At 29.7% G+C, this 24,332-nt stretch overlaps 1 protein-coding gene across 1 annotated transcript; it reads left to right on the top strand.

Annotated features, from left to right (window-relative positions):
- The first annotated feature begins 5,144 nt into the window (after positions 1 to 5,144).
- On the top strand, positions 5,145 to 13,213 carry LOC129303946 (cytochrome b561 and DOMON domain-containing protein At5g47530-like). The gene is made up of 4 exons (XM_054943541.1): positions 5,145 to 5,575; positions 7,765 to 8,091; positions 10,417 to 10,674; positions 12,710 to 13,213. Exons 1-4 carry the CDS (start codon positions 5,171 to 5,173, stop codon positions 13,031 to 13,033), a joined length of 1,314 nt encoding a protein of 437 aa, XP_054799516.1. The 5' UTR covers positions 5,145 to 5,170; the 3' UTR covers positions 13,034 to 13,213.
- The last annotated feature ends 11,119 nt before the right edge of the window (positions 13,214 to 24,332 follow it).

The raw sequence follows: 24,332 nt of genomic DNA, 5'->3' as shown, positions 1-24,332 counted from the left end.
TTGTGAAAATTTTATAGAACACCCAATTTACCCACCCTCTTGGGTGACCAGCTTAACTAACACAATGTACTTTATGGTGAGATATGATCAAAACAGTAACCATAGGTCAAAATTGAAAACTATGCAAAATCTATATCTCAATACTCAACTTCAAACAACCATAACTTTTTCATTAAGGCTCTATTTTGAATAAATTAATTATCATTAAAAAGCTATTGTAGTTACTTTCAAATGAGATATATTTTCTATCAAAATTATCTTTATTGTAATAATATGATTAAAAACATGATCATAGGTCAAAACTAATTTTCTAAAGATTCACATCTCAAAACTTAGATTTCAAATGTTCATAGCTGTTCCATCTTAACTACACTTGGAGCAAATACAATAGCTTTAAAAAGTTTATGGAGTAAGTTCTTAAATGATATACGCTTTATGTCAAAACATTTCAAAGTTTGTAGGATATAAATGACCAAAAATAAAGAACATGATTATAAAAAATTATATTTCATGTTTTCTTTTGCGAACTAAAATGCATGTTTGATTTGAAATAACTTGATCCAATATTGCATATCCTTGCCTCTGTTCATGTTAGTGCATGGACAAAGTTAATAGAGTTCTTAATCAACCACAGATAAAGCAAGCCATAAGGTTCTTGAAGTCTCTATTCCAAACCATTTGTGAATGAGCTTGACATAAATCATGATTGCTTGCAAATAAAGGGACCTAGAAAAGACCACTCGCTTCTATTTCAAATTACTACTAGAAGAGGAAAGAAGGATAGAGGTCCGATCACAAACAAGAGATGAATAAAGTGTATGACCATATATGGATGAAGGCAAGGATGAGGAGTATTCTTCACTGATGCGTAGAAGAGCTATGACATGGCTTGGTCGTGGGAAGATGTTGACTTGAGATGCTTGTCAACTACAATCAAGGTAGGGAGTTGGGTCCTAGGATCACCAGAGTTAAGGCACACCTTTAGGTTTAAAGAGATCTTAAAGAGTTACTTACAAATTACCCACTAATAAGATCCTCATATTGATAGCAAGACTTAAAACCCATGACCTTATGATTTATGGGTCAACTTTTTACTAGCTAGACCTTTTATAATAGTTTTATTTATGATTTGTTATAATGTGAGCATGAATTTAAGAGCCATTATGAGATGGTCACTACTAGGATTCATTAATGAGAAATGAATTACTTTACAATTGATGTGGGTTACATTTTTTTTAGTTGCCTACCAGGTATTCGGAGCTTTACCCTAACTAATCTAGATTCGACTTGCATCATGCACCTAGCTATGGTGGGTAAGTCTCCTGGTGGGGGTTTTTTGCTTACACAAGGCTCAAACTCAAGACCTTGTGTAAGCAAAATTGAGCCACTTAACATTTGAACCAACCCTATTAGTTGATGTGGGTTACATTGTTTGGTAGAGTGTTGATTGTGAAAGGGTTTTAAATATGGGCTTGTGGTTGAGAATGTATTTTTTAGGCTTTGATTATGCCCTAGGCCCACTTTCTATTGTGAGTTTGAAATGTTTGGATTATCAAACAAGTTTATAATACTTTTTACAGAAAATATAATCTTGCAAGTTAATCAATTTTTTTCTTAATTAGAGGGGCATGCACTAACAACCTAAAATTATAAACAAGATTGTATACATGACCTTCGACTTACAAAGAAACTTACACGTAACTAAGCTACAAGGCTAAAATTTAGGTGTTACAAAATCTCTACATAATAGATTATTTTTCATAACATTTATAAACTATTTAAAAATAACTTATTTTTTATGCGTGAACTGGACTCTTAATAGAAAATTAATAATTGGATAGAGAAAAATAAAATTTTAAAAAGGAAAAACATACCTTTTGATCCTTGTACTTTGTTCAAGTTTTGCTATAGATCCCTGCACTTTTTTTCAGTATTTTTGATCCATACACTTTCATGATTCAAAATATCAAAAAAAGTGCAAGAACTTATAGCAAAACATGAGTAAAGTACATAAACTAAAATATATGTTTTTCCTTTAAAAATATGGGGTAGAATTATATATAATACAAATTTTAATTTTATGAGAGATATGCGTAATTTTTTAAAATGAAAATATCTCTTTAATTAAGATAAAATAGAGGATCTTAATTAATTTATTTTAGTCTTATATTTCAATTTCTTGTTTTTGATTTAGAAGCAAAACAAAAAACATCTTTACAATTTTAAATTAAAAAACACAATTATATTGAATAATAATATAACAAGTATGGAAAAATTTCATATAGTTAATGTATGTACTTGTTTTCAATTAAATCAAGACATGTATTTGTATATATGCACCAGGTAATTAAGTAATTATTTTTCAATGTTATCAGAACTAGATCGAACTAGCTGGTCTGATCGATTAAAATGGTGACCGGTACTAAGTCTAGTCTAATTACCGTAAAAAACTAACCATCTTAAAAAATGCCCAAGAGCATGTTGAACTAGTCTCAAACTAGCTAGAATTGCCATAACCAGTTGTTTGACTAGTTGAACTAGTCCTATGTTTTGTAAAAAAATTGTTAAAATTTTAATACATAAATTACAATTTACACATATTTATAACTAATAAGCATTGATAAATGAAAAAAAATGAACAAAGAAAATGTAAGATTTATGTATAAAAGTGTATATATTTTAAAGCTATAAATTATATATTATGAAATAAGCACATATATTTTGGATTAAAATGATGAAATAGGAGTGGATATTTCCTTCCTTTATTATAATTTATATCATTTTTAAATTAACAATTCACTTTTATTATTATAATTATTTATTTTTATTTTAAGCATATATTATTTAAACTATATTAATTTATTAATGCTTGGTTAAACCACAGTTCATACCATCGAACTATGAACCAATACTTTATTCGGTTTAATAACCAATTTGATTTTCTTAAAATTGCTATTTTCCATTATTACTCCCAAAGAGTGATATATTTGCAAAAGCAATATATGAGATATAAAATAATTATTAACACACTGAAATTCATAATTATTTTGATTTGATTCGATAGAAATATATAAAATATATAAAGTTCAGTACTTAAATGTTACCTAATAAGTATTATATATATGCACCACATAATTAAATAACTATTTTCCAGTATTACTCCCAAAGAGTGATATTGCAAAAGCAATATGAATATATGATATCATTTCTTTTGGGTGAAAGCAATAAAATGACATTCTTTGCATGTTGAGGCTTTAATTCCATCAATTGCTTCAACTTTTTCCACAAGGATATATTCCATTCTCTTATCTTACCAATAAGATCGTTCAGTCTCATAAAGTCACGACTGCTTCATGAACACTGCCAATTATTAGCTCTCGCACTTGCCTTTTAGCTTTGGCTCATCTGATGAATTCCCAAATAAATGTGGGAAGAAGGATCCCTTATCTAATCAGGCAAGAATATATCACCCGTTTAAGTTTCTTTTGAAAGAAAAAGAAAAAGAAAAATAAAATAAATTTATTTGCTGTTTTTAGAATAAAAGGAGAAAGGGATGTTATGTAGGAGCATGAAACACGAGCTTCCTCACTCTTCTCATGCAAGTTTTTTCTTTCTTTCTTTCTTTCTTTGTTTTCGAGAGAGAATTATGTTTAAGGACTTTAAATTTGTGAAATTATTTTGTAAGATCAAGGACCTTTTTCAAATAGAATAATAATAATAATAATAATAATAATAATAATAATAATAATAATAATAATAATGACTAAAATGTATATGAGGCAAATAATTTACCTCGTTTTAAAAATCACACAATAAGTAATTTAATACTAAGAAAGAGAAAATGTAATTGTCTTTCCTGCAAAGAAGTACTTCCTCCGGTCCCAAGAATAGGAAATTCTTAATTACATTTATAAGAATTAAGAAAAATTGTTAAAAATAGATGCATCATTAAAATGGAAAATAAATTATCACTACTTTCCTAGTCTACACCTTCCAATTAAAATTAATCTAGCTTAATTATCTTTAGGTAATTACTGTTTGGATTTATGAATTTGAATTTGGATTTTAAATTAAGAACCTTATACTTAAAAATCTCTCTTTTAAAATCCATACATTTAAAATATTTTATTTGGAAAATGTAAAAATTTTCAAAGCTAATGAAGAATAGAGATGGGTTGATATTCGAAGGAAAAATAAAAAATTAAAATGATAAACTTACTTCTATTTTTTAATTGATAAGAGATGAAAACAAAAAATAAGAGAAAGATGAGAGCAGTATAGAGGCATGGATAGTAAAAATATGAAGAAAAAAAGAGAGGGTTGGAGTAATTAAAATTTAAAATAACTTAGCTTAGAAAGAATTTAAAATTATAAAAAAATTATAGTAAACTATAATTATAGTAAATTATAGTAAATTCAAATCCACACGCACAGCTAGATAGATAGATAGATAGATATGCATTAAAATGAGAAGTCCGATCCAAATCCAATCCAAATGCAACATTAATATATTTCTTATATAATATCTTTGCAGTACAATCAATAAGGGCAATTTACAAAAAGAAAAAAATTTAAAGTTATTGGCTTTTTACACAATGTCCTACATTTTGGATCAACATTTAATGGTAGAAAATATTTTATATTTTGGACGATAGGATGTATAATGGTCAACAAAATAATTTCATAAATTTAGAGTAGTTCCTATATGTAAATAACTTGTCATTTTGATTTAAGCATAATTCTTCCGAGTTTTAATTTCAGATATATATATATATATATAAAATAATTAACAAAATGAAGCGTTTGATTCAAGTCAATTTGACTGAGCCATAAGATTCTAACCCTCATAAGGAAGCATGTAACGCACACCAAGTGAATCTAACTTTGGAAAAAGAGAAAAAAGTGAGGGCGCAACTCTTAATTTCTTATAAAACATTATAACCACTTTAGTTAAAGTGCAAAAACCCAAAAAGAAACTAACAAAGAGTTAAATTCACTTCTGCATGCAGCTTCCATCCAATAATATAACTGCCAGCTTTACTTACCTTTACCCTTAAGGCTTCTAAATATGCACATACATACATACACATATATATATATATATATCATGCAGATCCCTTCCATAAATAACAAAAACCAAAAGACTACGCTGAGAAAGGCCTAACGAAACATGTCGTTTTCATCTTCTTCTTCTTCTTCTTCGATCTCACCGCTGTTAATTCTTCTGATATTATCAGCCATTCTCTGTGGTACTGCGTTTTCACAAAACGACGTCCAAAGAGAGGCTTTTTCTTGTAGCGATTATTTTCCGAATCTAAACTGCAAAGAAATGAACATCACAAATGGCAAGAGTCTTCGGACTCTTGACGCCGTGTTCGGGTGGAACGTCGTCCTGGACCGCCAAAACGGCACCAACGGCTCGACGTTCGGCCTCGATGTGATGTTCGGCGCCACCCTGGAGATGGGCCCGCCGGCGTGGATAGCTTGGGGCGTCAACCCGGAAAAACGACCGGAGATGATTGGAACCAAGGCCATCATCGGCATTATTCCGAAAACTGAAAACTCAGGGATGGAGGTAAGGTAACAAAGCAAGCGTGCAGTTCCTCTCTGCATGTTTAGACTTATTTTAATTAATTGATTTATGTTGAGACTTGGGAGCTAGCTAGTATTCAAATTTTAATTTTTTTTAGAATAAGTTATATATTTTTCTTCAACTTTATTAAAATTTCATACAACTATCCTATATATTAAAAAAAACAAATTAAGGTCTTCAATGTTAGTATGATTTAGCTAGCCATACTATGAGTTATTTTTATTCTTTAATTTCTTCATTGGGAGATTATTTTGGAAGGGAAAACTGTGATTTTACTCGTTTTAGATTCCATGAGAAGCATACGATTATTTAAAAAAAAATTAAGAAAGCTTGTTGGTATGAGTTTTAAAAATATAAAAAAAAAGTTTGTGTTGTTGGTTTCAAATTCAAAAGAAATTAAATCAAACAAATTTGCTCTTGTTTTCAGTTTAAATTAAAGTTATCATTTAAAACGGCCGGATGGTTAAAATTTGTATCTTGTATGCGTTCTTTACTGTGAGCACAAGTGTTAGATAACTCAATCATATAAATTAAGTGTAAATTAGTATGTTGACAAAAAAATAAGTAAATTAATTAAGATAGTTATTTATAAAAAGATATATTATTTTTCCTAAAATGCTCCTTATTTTAGTTATTGACATTAGGTATCCCTATTAATTACAGGCATTGATGTGTGCAACCAATTGACGTAATTTGTAAAGAACTAATAAATATAAGAGACAAAATAGATTAAAGCCTAAACCATAGATAAAAATAATTTTCTCAACTAGCTTTTACATGTAAAACCGGAAGGAATACTCTGTAAAGTATTTGAAGGGATTCAAACTAATATATATGGCTCAATGGTCTTAAACTAGTGGTCATGTATGTTAATTATACTTGGTTTTTCTCCAATGAGTTCCTTTACATAACGCTCTCATTGCAATTATGAACTGTTCAAATCAAATGATACATGTTAATTCATCATGCTTTTACTACAAACGAGGAAAAAAATGTGCAAAAGATCACCAAGTCGGTAAAATATTTGGAAACAAGGACTAATTATCTCGAAGTTAATTGGAGATTAAAAAAAATCTGCAATTAACTTTCAGGAGATCTACATGGATAATATTCTTAGTGATTGCATATATACAATGTACGTCTAATGATTGGTCCTTTATTTCTATCAAATATCTCATTCATTGGATTCTTTTACACAATTTTTTTAGGGTTAAATGGTAAATGTATCTCTATTAGGTTTAGTTTGAAATTCTAAACTCGTTTTTGATAAAATATTCTCCTTCAATATTTCAAAATGATGTAATATGACTCCTATAATTAATAAATATTAATAATTTTGACTATTACTTGATAAAAAATTACAAAAAATATCATAAAAAATTACAACAAAGAATCACAAAAACTTTCTTAGTCATTTGCTATAATTTTTGAGTCATTTTCTATGATTTTTGTGGTTCTTTTGTATCATTCTTGATATCATTTTCTATAATATTCTAATCAACTAAAAATCAAAGGTAACTTTTGTTAATGGAAGTAGTACTCCCACTTGTCTTATTTATAGAGTAAAGAGAAAAATTTTTTTTATCTTATTTATAAGTCACTTTATTAAAATTTTGTTATAAATTTATCCTTTTACTCTCCATTGAATGTTAAAACATATATATATATATATATTATTAAAATATATTCCCTCCATTCAAAAATGTAAGAAATTTTTTTAGCGTTTGCTTGTTCAAAAATATAAAATATTTTTAATCTTTTAAAATGTAATGATTATCTTTTTTTCAAAAGTGATCATATTGAATAAATAATTTTATATTTATTTTAATGTGAAACACCCTATTAAATAAGGATAAATTTAAAAATATAATATTAATTTGAAGACAAGTAATTACTTTTTAAAAAGTAAGATTCAATTAAAAATATTTACATTTCTTAACGAAAAAAATATATATTTAATAGAGGTAAAATTTAAAATTTTTTAAATTTTTAGATATAATTAATAAATTTTAAAATTTTAATTTTTTTATTTTTTATAAAATATATTAAAAGTAAGTTATAAACAAGATGAAAGAACTAGTTATCGAAGCTCAATCATCAACTTGCAATATAACAAAGCAATGAAAGCATCCATTGACACATATTATTGGGCATGTCTGAATATTTTGAAGGTGAGGACGTACGAGATTACGAAGGAGACGAGGATGGGATGCCACCTGGAAGAATCACCGCATCTTGCGGGAGTGCAAGTCAAGAATACGACAATATGGTACGATCAAGCGAAGGGCCTGTACATAGTCTCCGCAAGATTGGTGCTTAATGCTACCATGTACAACGTATCGAGGCTGGGCCACGTGTGGCAAATCGGGTACAAGTTGAGAAATGACGATAATAACCCTCAAAGCCATCCAACGACTCTTCGGAATGTTGATAGCACCGAGACCATTGACTTGATTCACAGCGTGAGCTATGGACAAAACAGGGCTCTCCTAAGAAAGGTATATTATATATATCACTACAAGATATTTATTCAAATAAAAAATTTTTAAAGGTTTTTAGTACTGAAACATGAAAAAAAAATACTGAATTTTTGAATTTTAGTTGTAAAGATATCTTAATTTAATATTAATTTTTTTAATGAGGTCCTTAATTATCATTTTTTCATTATTTTATTGAATGTTTTGTTTGTTAGTTAGCTCTTCTAAAAAAAGATATAAATTTTGAATATTATGATTTTCTCAAGGGAAAATTACAACCAGCTCTCAAATAGGAAAATTAATTATTTTCACAGTTTATTCACAAGTTAAATTTCAATATTTACATATCATATTTCAGTATTTACAAGTGGTTAGGTCTTAATTATAGGTAATTGATTTTCTGATATAGGACTTATATGTTATTCTTTCTCATCTTAAACTCTATTTTAAAAAACCTAAGGTATTTTTTGTGCTTTAAGTCATATTTTTCTTATATATATATATATATATATATATCTCACTACAAGCAATTTATTCAAATCAAAATTTTTTAAAGGATTTTAGTACTGAAATATGAAAAGAAGAGTAATGAATTTTTTATTTTAATTGTACAGATATCCTAATTTGACATTAATATTTTTAATGAGGTTCTTAATTATCATTTTCCCATTATTTTATTAAATGTTTTGCTTGTTAGTTAGCTCTCCTGAAAAAGATATAAATTTTGAATATTATGATTTTCTTAAGGGAAAATTACAACCAGCTCTCAAATAGGAAAATTAATTATTTTTTCAGTTTATTCACAAGTTAATTTTCAATATTTACATATCAAATTTCAGTATTTACAAATGGTTAGGACTTATAGGTAATTAATTTTCTGATATGGGACTTATATGTAAGTCTTTCTCATCCTAAGCTCTATTTTAAAAAACCTGAGGTATTTTTTGTGCTTTAAGTCATATTTTTCATACATTTTAATTATCTGGTTTTGTGTAATTTTTTTTTATCTCTTTCCCAAGTTTTTATAAATATATATTCCAAATGTTCACAACGATCTTCTTCCGAGATTTCATGCAATATGGGGCTGATTTAGTTAATTACACTGTCACAAGGGCTTAAAAAGTAACGGGGTGACATAATGATTTATAAAATCAATTTATTATTAAAATTATTACTCATGCTTCTTCAAACTATACATCCAAAACACTCGTCCCTTATAGAAAATTAATTTATAATTTTGCAGAGAATTAATGATAATTTGATTTTTCAAAATCCTTTAGTTAGTGTCATTAATAATTCATATATACATGTCCTTTAATATTGTTGCCCTTACTATTAATATTTATTCCACCTTTGATGCATTGAAATGAGTACTAACATATAGAGGTCAAAATCAAATTAACCATGCAAATTGGACTGCTTATATACATATAGAGAGAGGGGGGGCATATAATAATGTGTTATGTTATTTAGAAACATTATAATGGTGTGGAAAATAAGGAAAACATAATTTTTTGCCCTTATAATTTCATCAGGTTTTATTTTTAGTTCCTGTAGTTTTTTTCAATGTTGTCAGTTCCTATAGTTTTAGAAAGATTGGATGACATTTATTTTTCAAATCCCTATAATTTTCATTTTTTAATATTTTTATTAGTCTTTGTAGGGACTGAAAACACTGAAAAAAATTACAGGGATTAAAAGTAAAATTCAATAAAACTATAGAGATCAAAGATTATTATATTTTCCTTGAAAAATGTAATGTGACTGTATATATGAACAATTCACATTCTTATATTAATCTCCCCTTGATTCCTCGTTGAATGCATTATATTGGATCACTCCTGTACGTAGCTACATGAGATTCGAGTTGCTAATTAAATTAATTAGGCATATGTATAATGACTTTAATTTCATGAGTGAGGAGAAATCAAAGTTATTAACGATGAGTGGTTTTATTTGAAATGAAGGTAATTAACGTCGAGCATTGAATTTTCACACTTATATCCATCTTCCCTAGATTCTTTATTAATTCCCCCTTCGTCGTAGTTTATTTGGTCATTACCTAATGTGCATTTTTATCTTTAAAATTTTTCTCAACAAGCAATTTTATCCCTATACTCATAAATAGGACAATTTTATTTTTGAATTATTTTTTGAAGTAGAACAAAAAAAAAAAACTCTTCTACAAGGTGCCCAGCGCTTTAAAAAAAAAATAATTTAGAGATAAAATTGTTTCTCAAAAAAAATTTAAAGATAAAAATATACCTTAACTCTTGATCATTTATATATAAGACTAAGTTCATCAATGCAAGCTATTAACGGCAAGTGGTTTTAATGGGAATGAAGGTACATGGGGCTTTGAACATAGCAGGATGGGGAACTTTCCTGCCTATCGGAGTGATTGTAGCAAGGTACTTCAGAGTATATCCATTCCAGTGCAAGAAATGGTGGTTCTACTTACACATTGCCTGCCAATCTGCTGGTTACGTCATGGGTACTGCTGGATGGGCTATTGGACTCTGGCTTGGTCGAGCCTCCAGATATTATATCTTTCATACTCATCGCACCTTTGCTATCATTATCTTCACTTTCACCACTATCCAAGTATGATCTCTCTCTCTCTCTCTCTCTCTCTCTCTCAAATATAAATGTGCCGATGTAGATTAATTTAGTTCGTAAGGACTTGACTCATATATATATATATATATATATATAGACTCAAATCTTACAATTAATGTGAGTTATATATTTTGAAAATCGAATTAGTTATTGAATCTCTTGAGGGATTCATATCAGCTTAGGATACTGAAATTCTTTTAGCAAATAAGTGGGCTTTTTCTAGCAGATGTTTTGTTAGCATAGGCTTGGGTACGAATATATATTCTTTGGATTTTTTCTTTGAATAATAATTCTTTTAAATTTGTTTAAATTATATAATGGGTCAATAAATATCTTAGACTCTAAACTATTATGTGAATATCATCCTGAACTTCTAAAATGTGCAAAAACTCCTATCAACTTCTAAATTTCAAGTGTTTGAAATATTACTGTTAAGTTAGAGAAAATGGCCATTATTTTTGTATTTGTGGGGCCCAGTCGCATGTTAATATGACACTCAATAATTGACATTTTCTTCAACTTAATGGGGAGATTTTAGATGTACTTAGAATTTAGAAGTTGATGAAAGTTTTTATACACTTTAGGAGTTCAAAGTTTAGAATGATATTTGCACAATAATTTAAGATCTAGGATGTTCATAACTCTTATATAAACTAGCTAAATTCTATATCTCTCAAATATAAAGTTGGCGATATAAATTAATTAATTAGTTTATAAAGATTTGACTCATATATATATATATATATATATTCAAATCTTACAATTAACGAGAGCATCGATCGTGTTGGCGGATACCAGCTAATATTTTGAAAATTGAACTAGTTATATTGAATCTCTTGAGGCAGTAATTCATATTAGCTTAGGATACTAAATAGAAATGGATATAAGGGGCAAGGGAGGGTTCTTGCCCCCTCATACATTATTGAGTCTTAGGTGGAAATTTTTTTTTTCTTTGCAAAATAGTATAAAATAGATTTTGGCCCCTCATTTTTTTTATTTTCAGTTTAGTCCCCCAACCATAAAATTTTGGATCTGTCCCTGATACTGAATATTTCTTTTAGTAAATAAGTGGGGTTTTTTTAGCAGATGTTTTGTTAGCATAGGATACCAAATACAAATTCTCGTGGGTCCAAATACGTATTCTTTGGATTTTTTCTTCGAATAATAATTCTTTCAAATTTGTTTAAATTATATAAACTAGTTAAACTCTAGGCCTCATGTTTGTACGGAGTCTAAGTCAAGATATTTTGTTCATGGCTTATTAATGATGAGGTTTTCTACATATTTTATACTGATTATTGTTTTATTTACTTTTGAAAACTACTAGACCTCTAAAAATAAAATATAAATTATATTATTCGAACTTCTTATTAGTTTTATTAACATCACACATATAATATACCAACTTAGGTTTATGTAATGGCAGTAGCTTTAATTCATTATTATAAGGGTTATATGTAATTTGGATCCTAAATTATAGGTTTAGGGGCAATTTGAACCCTAAACTCTTATTTGGTATATTCTGAATCTTAAACGATCAAAATTAATGTAATTTCACCTCTACCGTTAAATTAAAACAAACACATATATTTTTTTGAAAAAAAATGAGGTCAATTTTCCTCAAAGGAGGGTAGGAGAGAATGAGAGATGAAGAGTGAAATTTGGTGAAAATTATACATTAGGTCCCATATTTTAAAAGTAATGAACATTTGCTTTAATTTAACGGTGGAGATGAAATTGCACTAACTTTAGTTATTTAAGGTTCAGAATGTACTAGATAAGAGTTTAGAGTTCAAATCACCCATAGACTTATAATTCAGAATTCAAATTACATATTAACCTTTAATATAAACAAGTGTTTTGTCATTTTTTTAAAAGGAAATTTTGCTTATACTTCGAAAATAGAGGAGGATATTGATGTAATTTCAATTTTCAATATATATATATATATATATATATTGTAATTTCAATTTAATCCGTCTTCTAAATTCACTTGAGTTGTTTGGTGTTGATCAATCAGATGTTGGCATTGCGATTGAAACCAACCGAGAAAGATGAGTATCGAAAATATTGGAATATGTACCATCATTTTTTGGGGTATGGACTTTTGGTGATCATAATCATGAACATATTCAAAGGAATTTCCATTCTGCAAGCTGGGAAGGGATGGAAATGGGCATACATTGGAATTCTTGCGCTTCTTGGGGCCATTATATTAGGTTTAGAGATTTTCACTTGGGGTAAGTTCTTGTATTACAAACATAAAGCGAAGAAGAGGGAACCAGAAAACCAACAAAAGGCAGAAGATGAGAACAAAAGATCTGAAGCAGGAGACAAATCCTAGCTGCAGCCATAAGAGAAATTAATAAACCACTTGTTTTGGTTTCTGCTCTCTATCATTTAAATATATAAACATTATATGAATGATTTTTTTGATGTATTGATTTAAATATACTTGATTGTTTGAATGTTGTACTTTTTTTTGTTTAATTATTGAAGAATAAGAACATGTTTTGTTTATTAATTTCTTCTTGGCCTATAGTAGGGAAAAAGATGGAATTTTTTTAATTTTACTTTTTTGGGTTAGGATGCAAAAATACTAAAAAAAATTATTCGGGAGCTTCTGATATCCTTAAGTCAATAATAGTATATTAATAACTATTAATGTTATAAAAGAGGCATGTGAACACTGTATTTTGTCCGAATAATTTTAAAACAATAATAATATATAAAATTGAAAAAAAATGAAATTTTAATAATAATATTTTAGCCTAGATAATCTTCTATAGCTAGGTTTTATTTATGTTTGTTAATTGAAACAATTAATTTGAAAATTTAAAAAATTAAAAAATATATTTTCTTTTGTTTTAAATTTTAAAAAGTAATAAAATCTAAGATTAAAAAAAGATCTTCTATTCTAGATAATCTTTTTTTTTAAAAAATCAAAGTTTAAAAATAATAGTTAAAATAGATCTAATAAATTTTTTAAGTTAATTAAAAAAAATTCATTTTAAATTTTAAAAGTGAATGAATCTAAATTTGAGATAAGATCCTTTATTCTAGATATTCCTCTTTTAAATTGAAAATATGACATAAAAAATAATAAACATAATTAGAAAGTAAAAAAAAGAGTTATAATTTAAAAACTATATATATAAGACTAAAAGGTTAAACCCTTCTGTTTGTTCACAACACCTGCTCCTAATATCACGATGAGAGCATAGCAGAAGGAAGGGAGAGGAGTGAAGCACACAAATAGCTTTCCACCTCATATGCAAGCTCTAATATACCCTTCCCTTGCTTCTACTTTCAAGATTAGACAAAGAAATTTGGCAAGAAGAGGAAAGATAAAAACTGACATTGAAGAAGGCAGGCATCGTAGGAGAGGAAATCCGATGCAATGTGATGAAGTAGAAGCCGAATCAGGTCAGAGGTTCACAGATTTAGGCGATCGAGGTATGATATTCATCTGTTATATAAAGGGGAGATGGTCTGAGCTATGGGGGAGGGAACAATCTAAGCTTTAAGAATGTAAGAGAGATTCAGAGAAATTTCTAAGAAAAGAGATGAAAAAAAAATAGAGGCTGGAGATGATCTGAGCTTTAAGAGGCTAAGAGAGAGGTTGAAAATCTGTGAGAGATATAGAGAGAGTCTAAATTTGAAGCAAGAGAGAATGATCAATGTAGAGAACAAGACTAAAGAAGTGGAAGAGGGAGGATTGATCGGACCAAGAGGTTGAAAGTGGAAGAGACATCCATCTTGGTAATATATTTGATATTAACTTCCATGATTTAAATTTGGGTTTTTGATTTCAAGTTTAACCTCTTGCACTACTTTGTAAAAAAATTGGTTAGTTTTGGAATGCACAAAATTGGTCTGTAGAGATGCTGCCAAATTGAAAAATAATCCTTTTGTGGTTCGGGAGATTTTTAGTCATGAATTTGATAGTTAGGAATTGGGTTATGGTATGTGTACTTATTTATTCATGTTTGAATAGAGATATGAATTAAAGGGCCAAAAATACTTCCTTTAATGTTTATCAAAATTGCTTGCAGTAGGTTGATTTCTTTAAGAAGGATATTGGATTCATACTACTCTATATGTTGATGGACTGTATGTGTTTATGGGTGTGTATAAGATACCAATTGCAAAAAAGATACAGGAAATTAGATGCCCTGAATTCTTGGATATATGTTGGTGAAATTTTCGATCATTTGTTACAGACTTAGGCATTCAAAGATGCTAATCTACTTGTTCTATAGTTTGGGTATCTAGGATATTCACCATTGAAGGTTTCTCAAGATATTTGATCATGTGGCTATATGATTTGGTTTGGGTCTTAATCTCTTGGGTGCTTATGAGTTATGGTGAGTTTTAGATGGTTGGGTGTCTCTTTGATCTTGCTATTTTTGACTGCCAAAATATGTAATTAGTATGATTGTTGATTATTATTCTCTATGTAGTTCAAGTGAGGTTGCTAAAATCAAACCTTCTTTCAAACTTTAAATATATTATGTGTTCTGGACGTATTAAAAAAAATCCCCAAGTTATAGTTCTCTTTGCTATACTAATTGGTTTGATTTTGTTGTGAGCATATTCTTGACATTTTTGTGTCTCAAGCTATGAAGTATTTCTTGTGATTATAAGTTAGATTTTAGATGCATTTTAGCATGAAAGAATGTGTGGACTAAGCCAATTTGTTGATGTTATTTTGCTGACTTCAATTTGGTGTTAATCATTTTTGGAGAAAAATTAGTACTATTAGGGAATTTTGCAATGGCTACTCACATCATTTATTGATTGTCTTCTTAACGGAAAAATGTTACTGCTTCATTTATTTACTTTTCTTCCTTTTGAATATCAATGAAGTATCAAGCCAAATATCTATGATCACATGGCCAAGTCAAAAGAAAAAAAAAAAGGTCTGCTCCTTGCTTATTGCTTCCATGAATTTTATGTTTAAATGAATGATCTTTGAACATGTGTACCCTTTTATGTCTGGATGGTAAACATAAATCTCAATCTTTAGATTTTGCCGTGTATGATTTTAAGAATCTCTGTAGGTATTTAAAATGATTTCATACCCTGTAAATCAATAAGATTTTACAACTATAAGGATCAAACTTATATATATATATATATATATATATATCAAATATGGGTTCCAACGACAGATTACCCAAATTAACTTTATATATATAATTTAAATCAATTAAAAACATTTAAATGGTATCATTTGTAACCTCCCTGAGGTTAACCATAATTAACTCCAAATCATAATAATCTGAGGTTTTAAAAGAAGAATTTCTCAAAATTATTTCATAAGAATTCCAATTTTCCAATTCAAATCCCAAACATAATTTAAGAACTCCAAATCAGAGTTTTGAAAACAAAACGGAAGCTTGGAAATCAATTAGGACCTAAAAATAATGAGTTTTAAAACTCAAAAACAAGTTCTGTGCAAAAATGACACGTGCGCCACAACTTATGGCTCGTGCATCGCAGTGTGTCTCCTCTGTGCCATGCACCGCGATGCATTGCACGAAATTTGATAGATCAATGCTATCATTTGACAGCACAGGGAGCGGACTTCTGACGTGTCCCAAATCTTCGTCCGACGTCTGATTGAGGTGGTTTCAGTGTCTATACAGAGCTTTCTCTTAGCTCTAGCTAATGACATAAGTTTCACATTCAAACTCATTTTTTATAAGAAGTTGGACACCAAAACCCATTTCTACCACATTTTCACAAAATCTCCCAAATAGGGTGTCTCAACTCAACCACACGTGCCAATAGCTTACACAAACCATCTGACTACACTCAATGAACTCTTGTGGACTTGTACAACACACCACACTCATTGAATAATGCTTATTTTACAAAATCACTACTCAACCTCAATTTTCACAGAACATAGAGGGGGAGGAAAAGTTGCACAAAATCAACCATTTCATTCATATTTCTCAAAAATACATATGTTCCTACTTGCACAAGTATTTTGGCACTATCCACGGGTTCACAAACAAAACTCATTAACCTAGGGCACAAAATACATTAGTTAAGTACAAAATCATGCAAGTAGTGCACCAATCATGATAATTGCTCCTAGTTGGCAAAGAAATTAACAAATACACACGTAAATAGCAAAAGAGAGGCATATAGAGGATTACTCCACCAATCCTAAGCCTCTATATGTTTTCCCCGACTTGGATCTGATAAGCTAAGTCCTAAAAATATTGATAATTGAGGGGTGAGTACAACCACTCAGTAACCAAGTTTTACTTAACCCTTACAGTTACATATTAATTGTAAATGTATGCAATTTGGCACATAAACACATATATCACATAGCATTAAGCCACAATTCACAAAACTAACAACCATATGACCGGACTTGCCACAAAACACCATATCATGATATTTTCAAAAATGTAACTTAAGGTCACAAAAATAATAACCATGCACTCTTAACACATGCCGGACCATAAAACTAACAACCATGTGGCCGGACTTATATGCATGATCATGTGCCAACCTTATATTTTTCTGTTACCTCCGACACGAAGCCGGTGGCTATCACGCGGCTACGTCCTTCACGGACTAACCTAGCCTTCCACTTGTGAGGAGCTACCGAGCCAGGGTTAACTCACTCACTTATGTAATTCGATTTCCCCCAATACTAACAACCATGGGGTGTCGTACCCCTAATCTAGCCTCCTCATGAATTGGTGGAGACTAGTTAGGTTTGAGTCCCTTATAGAATAAGTGAGACAGTCCCGAATCAACATGGGACAAGGGCTACCTCCTGATTCCAACGAACGGTGCCAAGGCTAGTTCTCGATTCCAACGATTACTGCCAATACCACATGGATTTTCAACCAATCTACTCCTCTCCCTAGGCGATTTCCCACTAATGATCATGCTATCCATATCTCACATATAATATGCATTTTAATAATCATTTCTCAACACATGAACTCACATAACACAAATACTCCGTAATTTAATACATAATTCATCACAATTCTCCACCTACAGTAATAAATCACAATTAATTTCATAAAACATCAAGGGTGGCAAAATCAAGGTTTTCTTTTCAAAACCATTTCACAAATCAACACTTGCCAATATGCATCATTAATTTGTTCCATAAATCACATTCACACACAATTAACATTTAACTATAAAAATTAAGTTTTCCTCGGTTACCTCAAACCTTTGAAAGGTCAAAGGTTTACCCCTCACTATATCAGCTTTCCCAAGCTTCAACGAGCTTAAATGGCGCCAAAACAAACTTCTCTACAACCATATCTTAAGGATATCATTATTATCTAGCTTTTAAAACTTTATCAACATAAACTCCACATACACTATTTTTATCAACTCATAATCAATACCCATTCTTACCCAATGGGCTTATTGGATTTCACAAATGCACATTATCATTAATAACACCTCAAATCATCATTAATGCACATTAACCTCTCCTAACTACCTCATAAATACTAATTTTTGGATATTAAATGCTCCTATTGACCAACCACTTCCAAAATCATAAGTATGGTGTTCCAATACATTAAACAACTCCCATTTAACTTATTTTAACCAATGAGATAGGACCCCAACTCCTATGGACTAAAAATCCATCTCCTAACTCAAACCCTACCATAAACAATCATAAATGAGGGAGAGAGAGGAAGAAGAAAGCACCATAATCTTACCTTGGATGTTTGGGAGCTTCAATCTATCAACAATAGGACCAAAATTTGTGCCCTAGCAGAGCTAAAACCAAGCTCTTCATTTTCTTCCTCTTTTTCTCTTCTGGTTTCACGTAGCTCGTGAGCTGATTTATCTAATTTTTTGGCCGTGCGTCGCGACGTACGATGCCCCCTGCCACGGCACATGGCATAGAGGAGCTCGTTCCGTTTAAATTGTCTCCGTGCGCTGCGACAAACCAACCATGCGCTGCGACGTGTGGCACAGAAAACAATCCTTCACTTTTTTTTTCATCCTCTTTCCTTGACCGAGTGGCCCGTCGTCGATTCGGACCCACTTTTAGGGTTGAAATCATAACAATTATGCCAAGTTAAGCTCCTCTGGCCACACACCTCATTAACTCACTAACTACTCTTATTAGGTTAATAAATCAGGGTTAAAATTTTTCAGATGTTACATTATTAAACGGTATCATGTGAGATTTGAAGAATCTTTGTAGATATTTGTATTAATCACCTTATCATATGGGATAATAAATTCTCGCAGATGTCGCGATTACTAATTTATATAATAAATAAATAAATGGATTTTCTAAATAATAATATAATAAACATTTTAGAAAAAACTAATTAATTAAATTAATGTATTTAAATTATAACCATATTTACACGATTAGATCTTTTATTCATATAAAATTTCTAAATCTCTATATACCTCTAGGATAATCGTATTATCATGTGAGTCAATAAGGCTTCTCAGGTATAATGATTAAGATTTTTTTATATAAAAATATAAGTTATATATATACGCACACACTATTCTGGTCCTATTTATAAGGCAGAGAGAGAAAAAAATTTGGTCCTATTTATAGGGCATTTATCAATTCCCAATGCTCCTCTTTACATTTTTTTCCTTATTAAATGCTTACCAGTAATGAGATTCAAAAACATTTATTAGGGATAGAGGTGAAAATTTGTTAAATTTTAAGACAAAGTTAATGAGGTTTAAGGTTTTTCTTGGTTTTAGTAAAACATGCTAAAAGCGACTTATAAATAGGACCCGAGTGAGTAATAAATAATTAAATTAAATTAAATTAAATATTATTTAATTCTTTTATTGCATGAGGATTTTGAATTTCTACATATATTTAGAAGAATTATTTTACTGTATAAGTTAATAAGGCTTTACAGATATGACGATTAAGATTTTTTTAAAAAAATATGTATATAGATGCTTAAAGAATTAATAAATAAATTAAGTTATTTGGTTCTTTTATCTTGTGAAATTTTTGAATTTACGCAAACAATAAGAATAATCATATTACCATGTGAACCAATAAGGCCCCACAGGTACAACGATTAAGTTTACAAATTTTTTTTAAAAAAGAAGGGAAATGATTTTAAATATTTTATAATAATATTTTTTATTTCCTTTTCTTTTCCTTATTTTAAAAATTCAAAAATTGGGAAGACAATTGAAATTAAATTAATTTTTTATGATTTAAAACATGCACATCAAAATTTCAAAAATTATTTTATTTATAAAATAGTAAATTATTTTTAATTAATTTTTATTAAAAAATATTTTCACCAACAAACTTATAATCTCGAACTACGTGAACTTTGATCTCCATTGTAGGGTACATAGGCCCTATATTTTGATTCTGGGTCAAGTCCTCCCTTGTAAATAAATAAATATTTCTCATTTTATTATTATCATTTTTGTATCAAACATGTGAATAAGAAAGGGGTAATCAAAATAACTTTAAACCCATATTAATTTAACATAATTAACTTCAGGTAACCGTTCTCACAAACGGGTATTGTGGGGTACCTAATACCATTCTCACGCTCAATCAACTCCCAAACCTATTTTTAATTTTGCAAACTATCTTTATCTCCTTTAAATAATTTTCCAAGATTTTTCTCAAAATTTTAGTGACGATTCCTATTTTTTTGATTTTCGCTCCAAAGGTCAAAACGTCTACTCTCACACACCGTCTGCATCACATTTTCTGGTGCGACAAGGGAAATACTTCACAATTTGTTAAACTATATATTAACAATCAACGTTAGGCTATTCTAATAAATTAGAGAATGTTGGCCTTTTTTTTAAAGTTAATGAGTATTTATGTACTATTATTGACTTAAAGATAATAAAAAATTTTAAAATTTTTTTCTAGATATGTTTGTACCTTAACTCTTTTTTTTTCTGAAGAATAAGAAAGGAGACATCCTGACATTTTTAAAATATAAATATTTTCTCATCAAATATTATTGTGTTTATAGTTAGAACTTTTACCTTTGAAATGAAATTTATATTCTACTTCTAGAGTGAAATGCATTTGAATACTGTAGATCTACAGTTGTAGGAATCTACAGTGATCAGATGCATTTTTTTTCTTCTTTTTGCTATTTGTGTTAGGTTTGGGTGCAGTAGTTGAAGGAATTAGGTTGATTTTTTTTTTGCCCATCTAGAAAAATGAGCCTCTTTTTTGACCAAAACCCGCTCCATCTCAAAACCCCCTATTTGTGCACATTTGCAAAGAAACTAAAGATAAGTTGAATGGGATTTGCCCCCAAAAAAAAAAGAGGGCTGAATGAGAAATTTTTCATTTGCTTTTTTATCTTGATTTTTAAGCATATACTCCTCTCGCGCCATTTTGTGTTCCAATCTTAGGTGTTGGCTCTTTCATATTTGGTGATTGGCATGCCATTACAAACCCTGTTTTCAATTGTATAAATAGAATTGCCTGATCATTTACTTCACAATTGAGAGGTAGAGAGATCGGCTTTGCAGACTCCATTGGTTTGGCATTTTGAAGGTAAGGATTTTTTAACAGAAATCACCTCGTGGATTGTTTAGTCTTTTGTACTTTGTTATGTTATTTGGAAAACATACAAGTCTTAGATATTACCTGAATAATTTGATTAAGAATTCCAAGATATTGTAAGTGTATCGGCCCTATAGAGGTATAGAAATTTTTCTTAACATTTTTTTCTTTATTCTACATAAGGTTTTCTACCAAATATTAGTATTTATTGGCTTAAACCAAATACAGTATTGGATTTTCCATGCCAAGACACAAGCTTTTTTTTTTTAGTGAGCTTCATCATGGCATTCTAAACATGTATGTTAATGACTTATCAACAAGAAATGAGGTTGGTCATAATAAGTTCATCAGCGTCAAGCTCTATTTTTTTTATTTTTAATTTTTTCCTCTTTCTTAACTTCTATTAGGTAAAATGCCAAGACACAAGCTTCTTGTTTTTTTTTCTTGGTAAGCTTCACCATGGCATTCTAAACATTTACTTTAATGGCCTATCAACAAGAAATGAGGTTGATCGTATTAGGTTCATCAAGTCAAACTCCATTATTTTATTTCTAATTTTTCCCCTTTCTTAACTTCTATTAGGTAGTTTGTTTCTTTGCAGTTAAAGAAATTCGATGGCTTCTCATTTAGATAGCGGTGGTGGTGATTATGTTGGTGGTAATTATGTTGATAATGTAATTGATTCTATTAACAGTATTAAGGGTAGTCATGTGTCAATAGTTATAAGATGAGGCTAATTTCACCATTGTCTGGCAATAGTTCATCAAGTGTAAATATGTATGATTATTGTTCTTCTCCTGGTAAAGAAAACAAGAGATATTTAATTAGGTTATGTGGATCATGCCTCAATCAGGTTTGTGTTATTTGATTTGGTTTGTGTTTTGTGTTGCTCCATTGTTGTTGTTTACTTTGTGAACTGTCCATGTGGCAGAAAGAGAAAAATTGGTAATGTGGGAGATTTATCTCTGAATTGTCAGTTTCTTTAAGGTTTTGGATTTTTATATTTTTTACCTATTTAATTTTTAAATCAAGGTTTGAACTCTGCCATTTAACCATTTGTGTAACCTACTTAAGTAGTTGATTTTTTGTCACATATTTACTTGTATAAAATCAAGGTTGAGAGCAAACTAGGAATGACTAACAAACTAAAATACATACCTACCAAATCTTATTCATTTTTGGACAAGTATATTATTTTTCATTTACAACAACAATCTTGCATGTAATGTTACCTTTGCTGTCTTATTTTCATCTCTAATCAAAAGCATAATGTTGTATGTCATATATTTCCCCCTTTTTGCTATGTGCTTAATTGTTTTTATTCATGAATTTTTGTTTATAAGTGTTGTATTTGATTTATAGATGGTTCGTCTTTGCTATCAAGAAAAGATAAAAGTCAAAGGAAATTATTGCCAAATTTACCAAACATGGCATCTAGAAAAGAATTGCGGTGGGGTCGTCGTAAATGTTTACAAGACATCAGTAACACAAGGTTTTTCTTAAGTTCTGATATTATGTTATACTACTGATCTATAGTAGATTGTGTTGGTTGTTGTTGCTTTACAGTCTCATTGTCTTACATATTGACTGTCTATGTTATTGCTATTCTTTTTTTCCCCTAAGGATAAAAACTTAGAAAATGCATCGTGTGATGGTTTATGCTTGGTTAATGCAACTGGGGACGGTAGCAGTATGCCCAATGGACTCTCTATAGATGGTGTTGATGGTGAGTTAGGCTATATATAATCTTCTTTGCTTTTAAGTGATAGACTGATCATGTTTGTAGTACCTGTTTAATATGTTTAATTATATTATGATGTTCTATAATATTATTTAGAGGTTGATAATAACGAAGAAATGCATAGTGATGAAGATAATGTTGTGGAATCTGCCCAACCAATTACCTTTAATGGTAAGTGAGTGTTATTTTTCCTCATCATCTTGGTGTGTTTATTTAGGATTTGATACAAATATAGCCTTTGCTTTTTTGTTTCGTATAATAATTGTCATTTAATAATTTTGTTTTGTTTGTTTCTTGTAGATTATATTGATGAAGGGGATCATTAATTTGTTTGTGACCATTGTGGTGCTTTGATGTGGCTTAATGAACAAGTAAATTATAGAGTTAGATCTGGGACTATGCGGTTCTCCCTTTATTGTTTGAATGGAAAGATTAAGCTACCTTCAATTGAGAAAACACCAAAATATCTCTATAATTTATTTTTTCAATTATAGATTTGATGATTAAAAAAAACTTTTTGACAAATATTAGAGCATATAATAATATGTTTTCCTTTACTTCTACGGGCAGGAAAGTGAAAACATTCACTGGTCGTGGGCCTTGTTCTTTTATGTTAGTTGGACAAAAATATCATAGAATTGGAAGCTTAATTCCGTGCAATGACTCTTGGCTAGTTTACTCACAGCTTTATGTATATGATATTAAGAACGAAATTGATAACAGAATATCAGTTGTTCGATAAAGATGATAGACCTTTAATTTTTTCAAAGATAATTGGTCTTCATGAGGTTAATGAAAAATGATATTATTCTTTTGTTTTCATAAAGATGATAATCAGGAAAATGCACTGCAACCACATGTAGTTGAGAATCTAATAACGCTATTCAATGAAGTCAATTGTCTTGTCAAAACATATCGCATGGCTTCTTTAGTGACAAGGCACGGTGATGCACAGTGTAGAGATACATTTGATTAGTAAAAGAAAGGGTGAAAGTCAGAATTATGACTTGCCCACATCATTTGAAATAGCCGCATTAATTATTGATGATTCAGATCATTCTTATCATCCCAGGGACATCATTGTTGAAACACAATCAGATGAATTGCAATGGATTCATGGGTTGCACATGTCATATCCTCCATTATAGTATCCTATTTTATTTCCACTTGGTACAGGCGGTTATGAGAACAATATCCCATACAATGTAGACAGATTAGAAGAGGATAAAACAAAAAAATTTGTGTCTATTCGAGAATTTTTGGCATTCCTATTGATGTCTCACATGAATGAAGTATCAATACTACTCCATTCCAGAAAATTACTTCAACAATTTTTTGTGGATGGATACACCA

The sequence above is a fragment of the Prosopis cineraria genome, unplaced genomic scaffold, assembly GCF_029017545.1.
Source record: "Prosopis cineraria cultivar Desert tree isolate PC_DT_omini unplaced genomic scaffold, ASM2901754v1 PC2, whole genome shotgun sequence".
Classification (NCBI taxonomy): domain Eukaryota; kingdom Viridiplantae; phylum Streptophyta; class Magnoliopsida; order Fabales; family Fabaceae; genus Prosopis; species Prosopis cineraria.
Note: the sequence above shows the minus strand (reverse complement) of the source record. Positions and strands in the feature narration are given on the sequence as shown.

What these genes read in the sequence shown, in the direction of transcription:
- LOC129303946 (XM_054943541.1), top strand. Translation starts at nt 5,171, where the DNA reads ATGTCGTTTTCATCTTCTTCTTCTTCTTCTTCGATCTCACCGCTGTTA. An exon ending in CTGAAAACTCAGGGATGGAG is followed by an intron (nt 5,576 to 7,764) that starts GTAAGGTAACAA and finishes AATATTTTGAAG; the next exon opens with GTGAGGACGTACGAGATTAC. An exon ending in TCACTTTCACCACTATCCAA is followed by an intron (nt 10,675 to 12,709) that starts GTATGATCTCTC and finishes TTGATCAATCAG; the next exon opens with ATGTTGGCATTGCGATTGAA.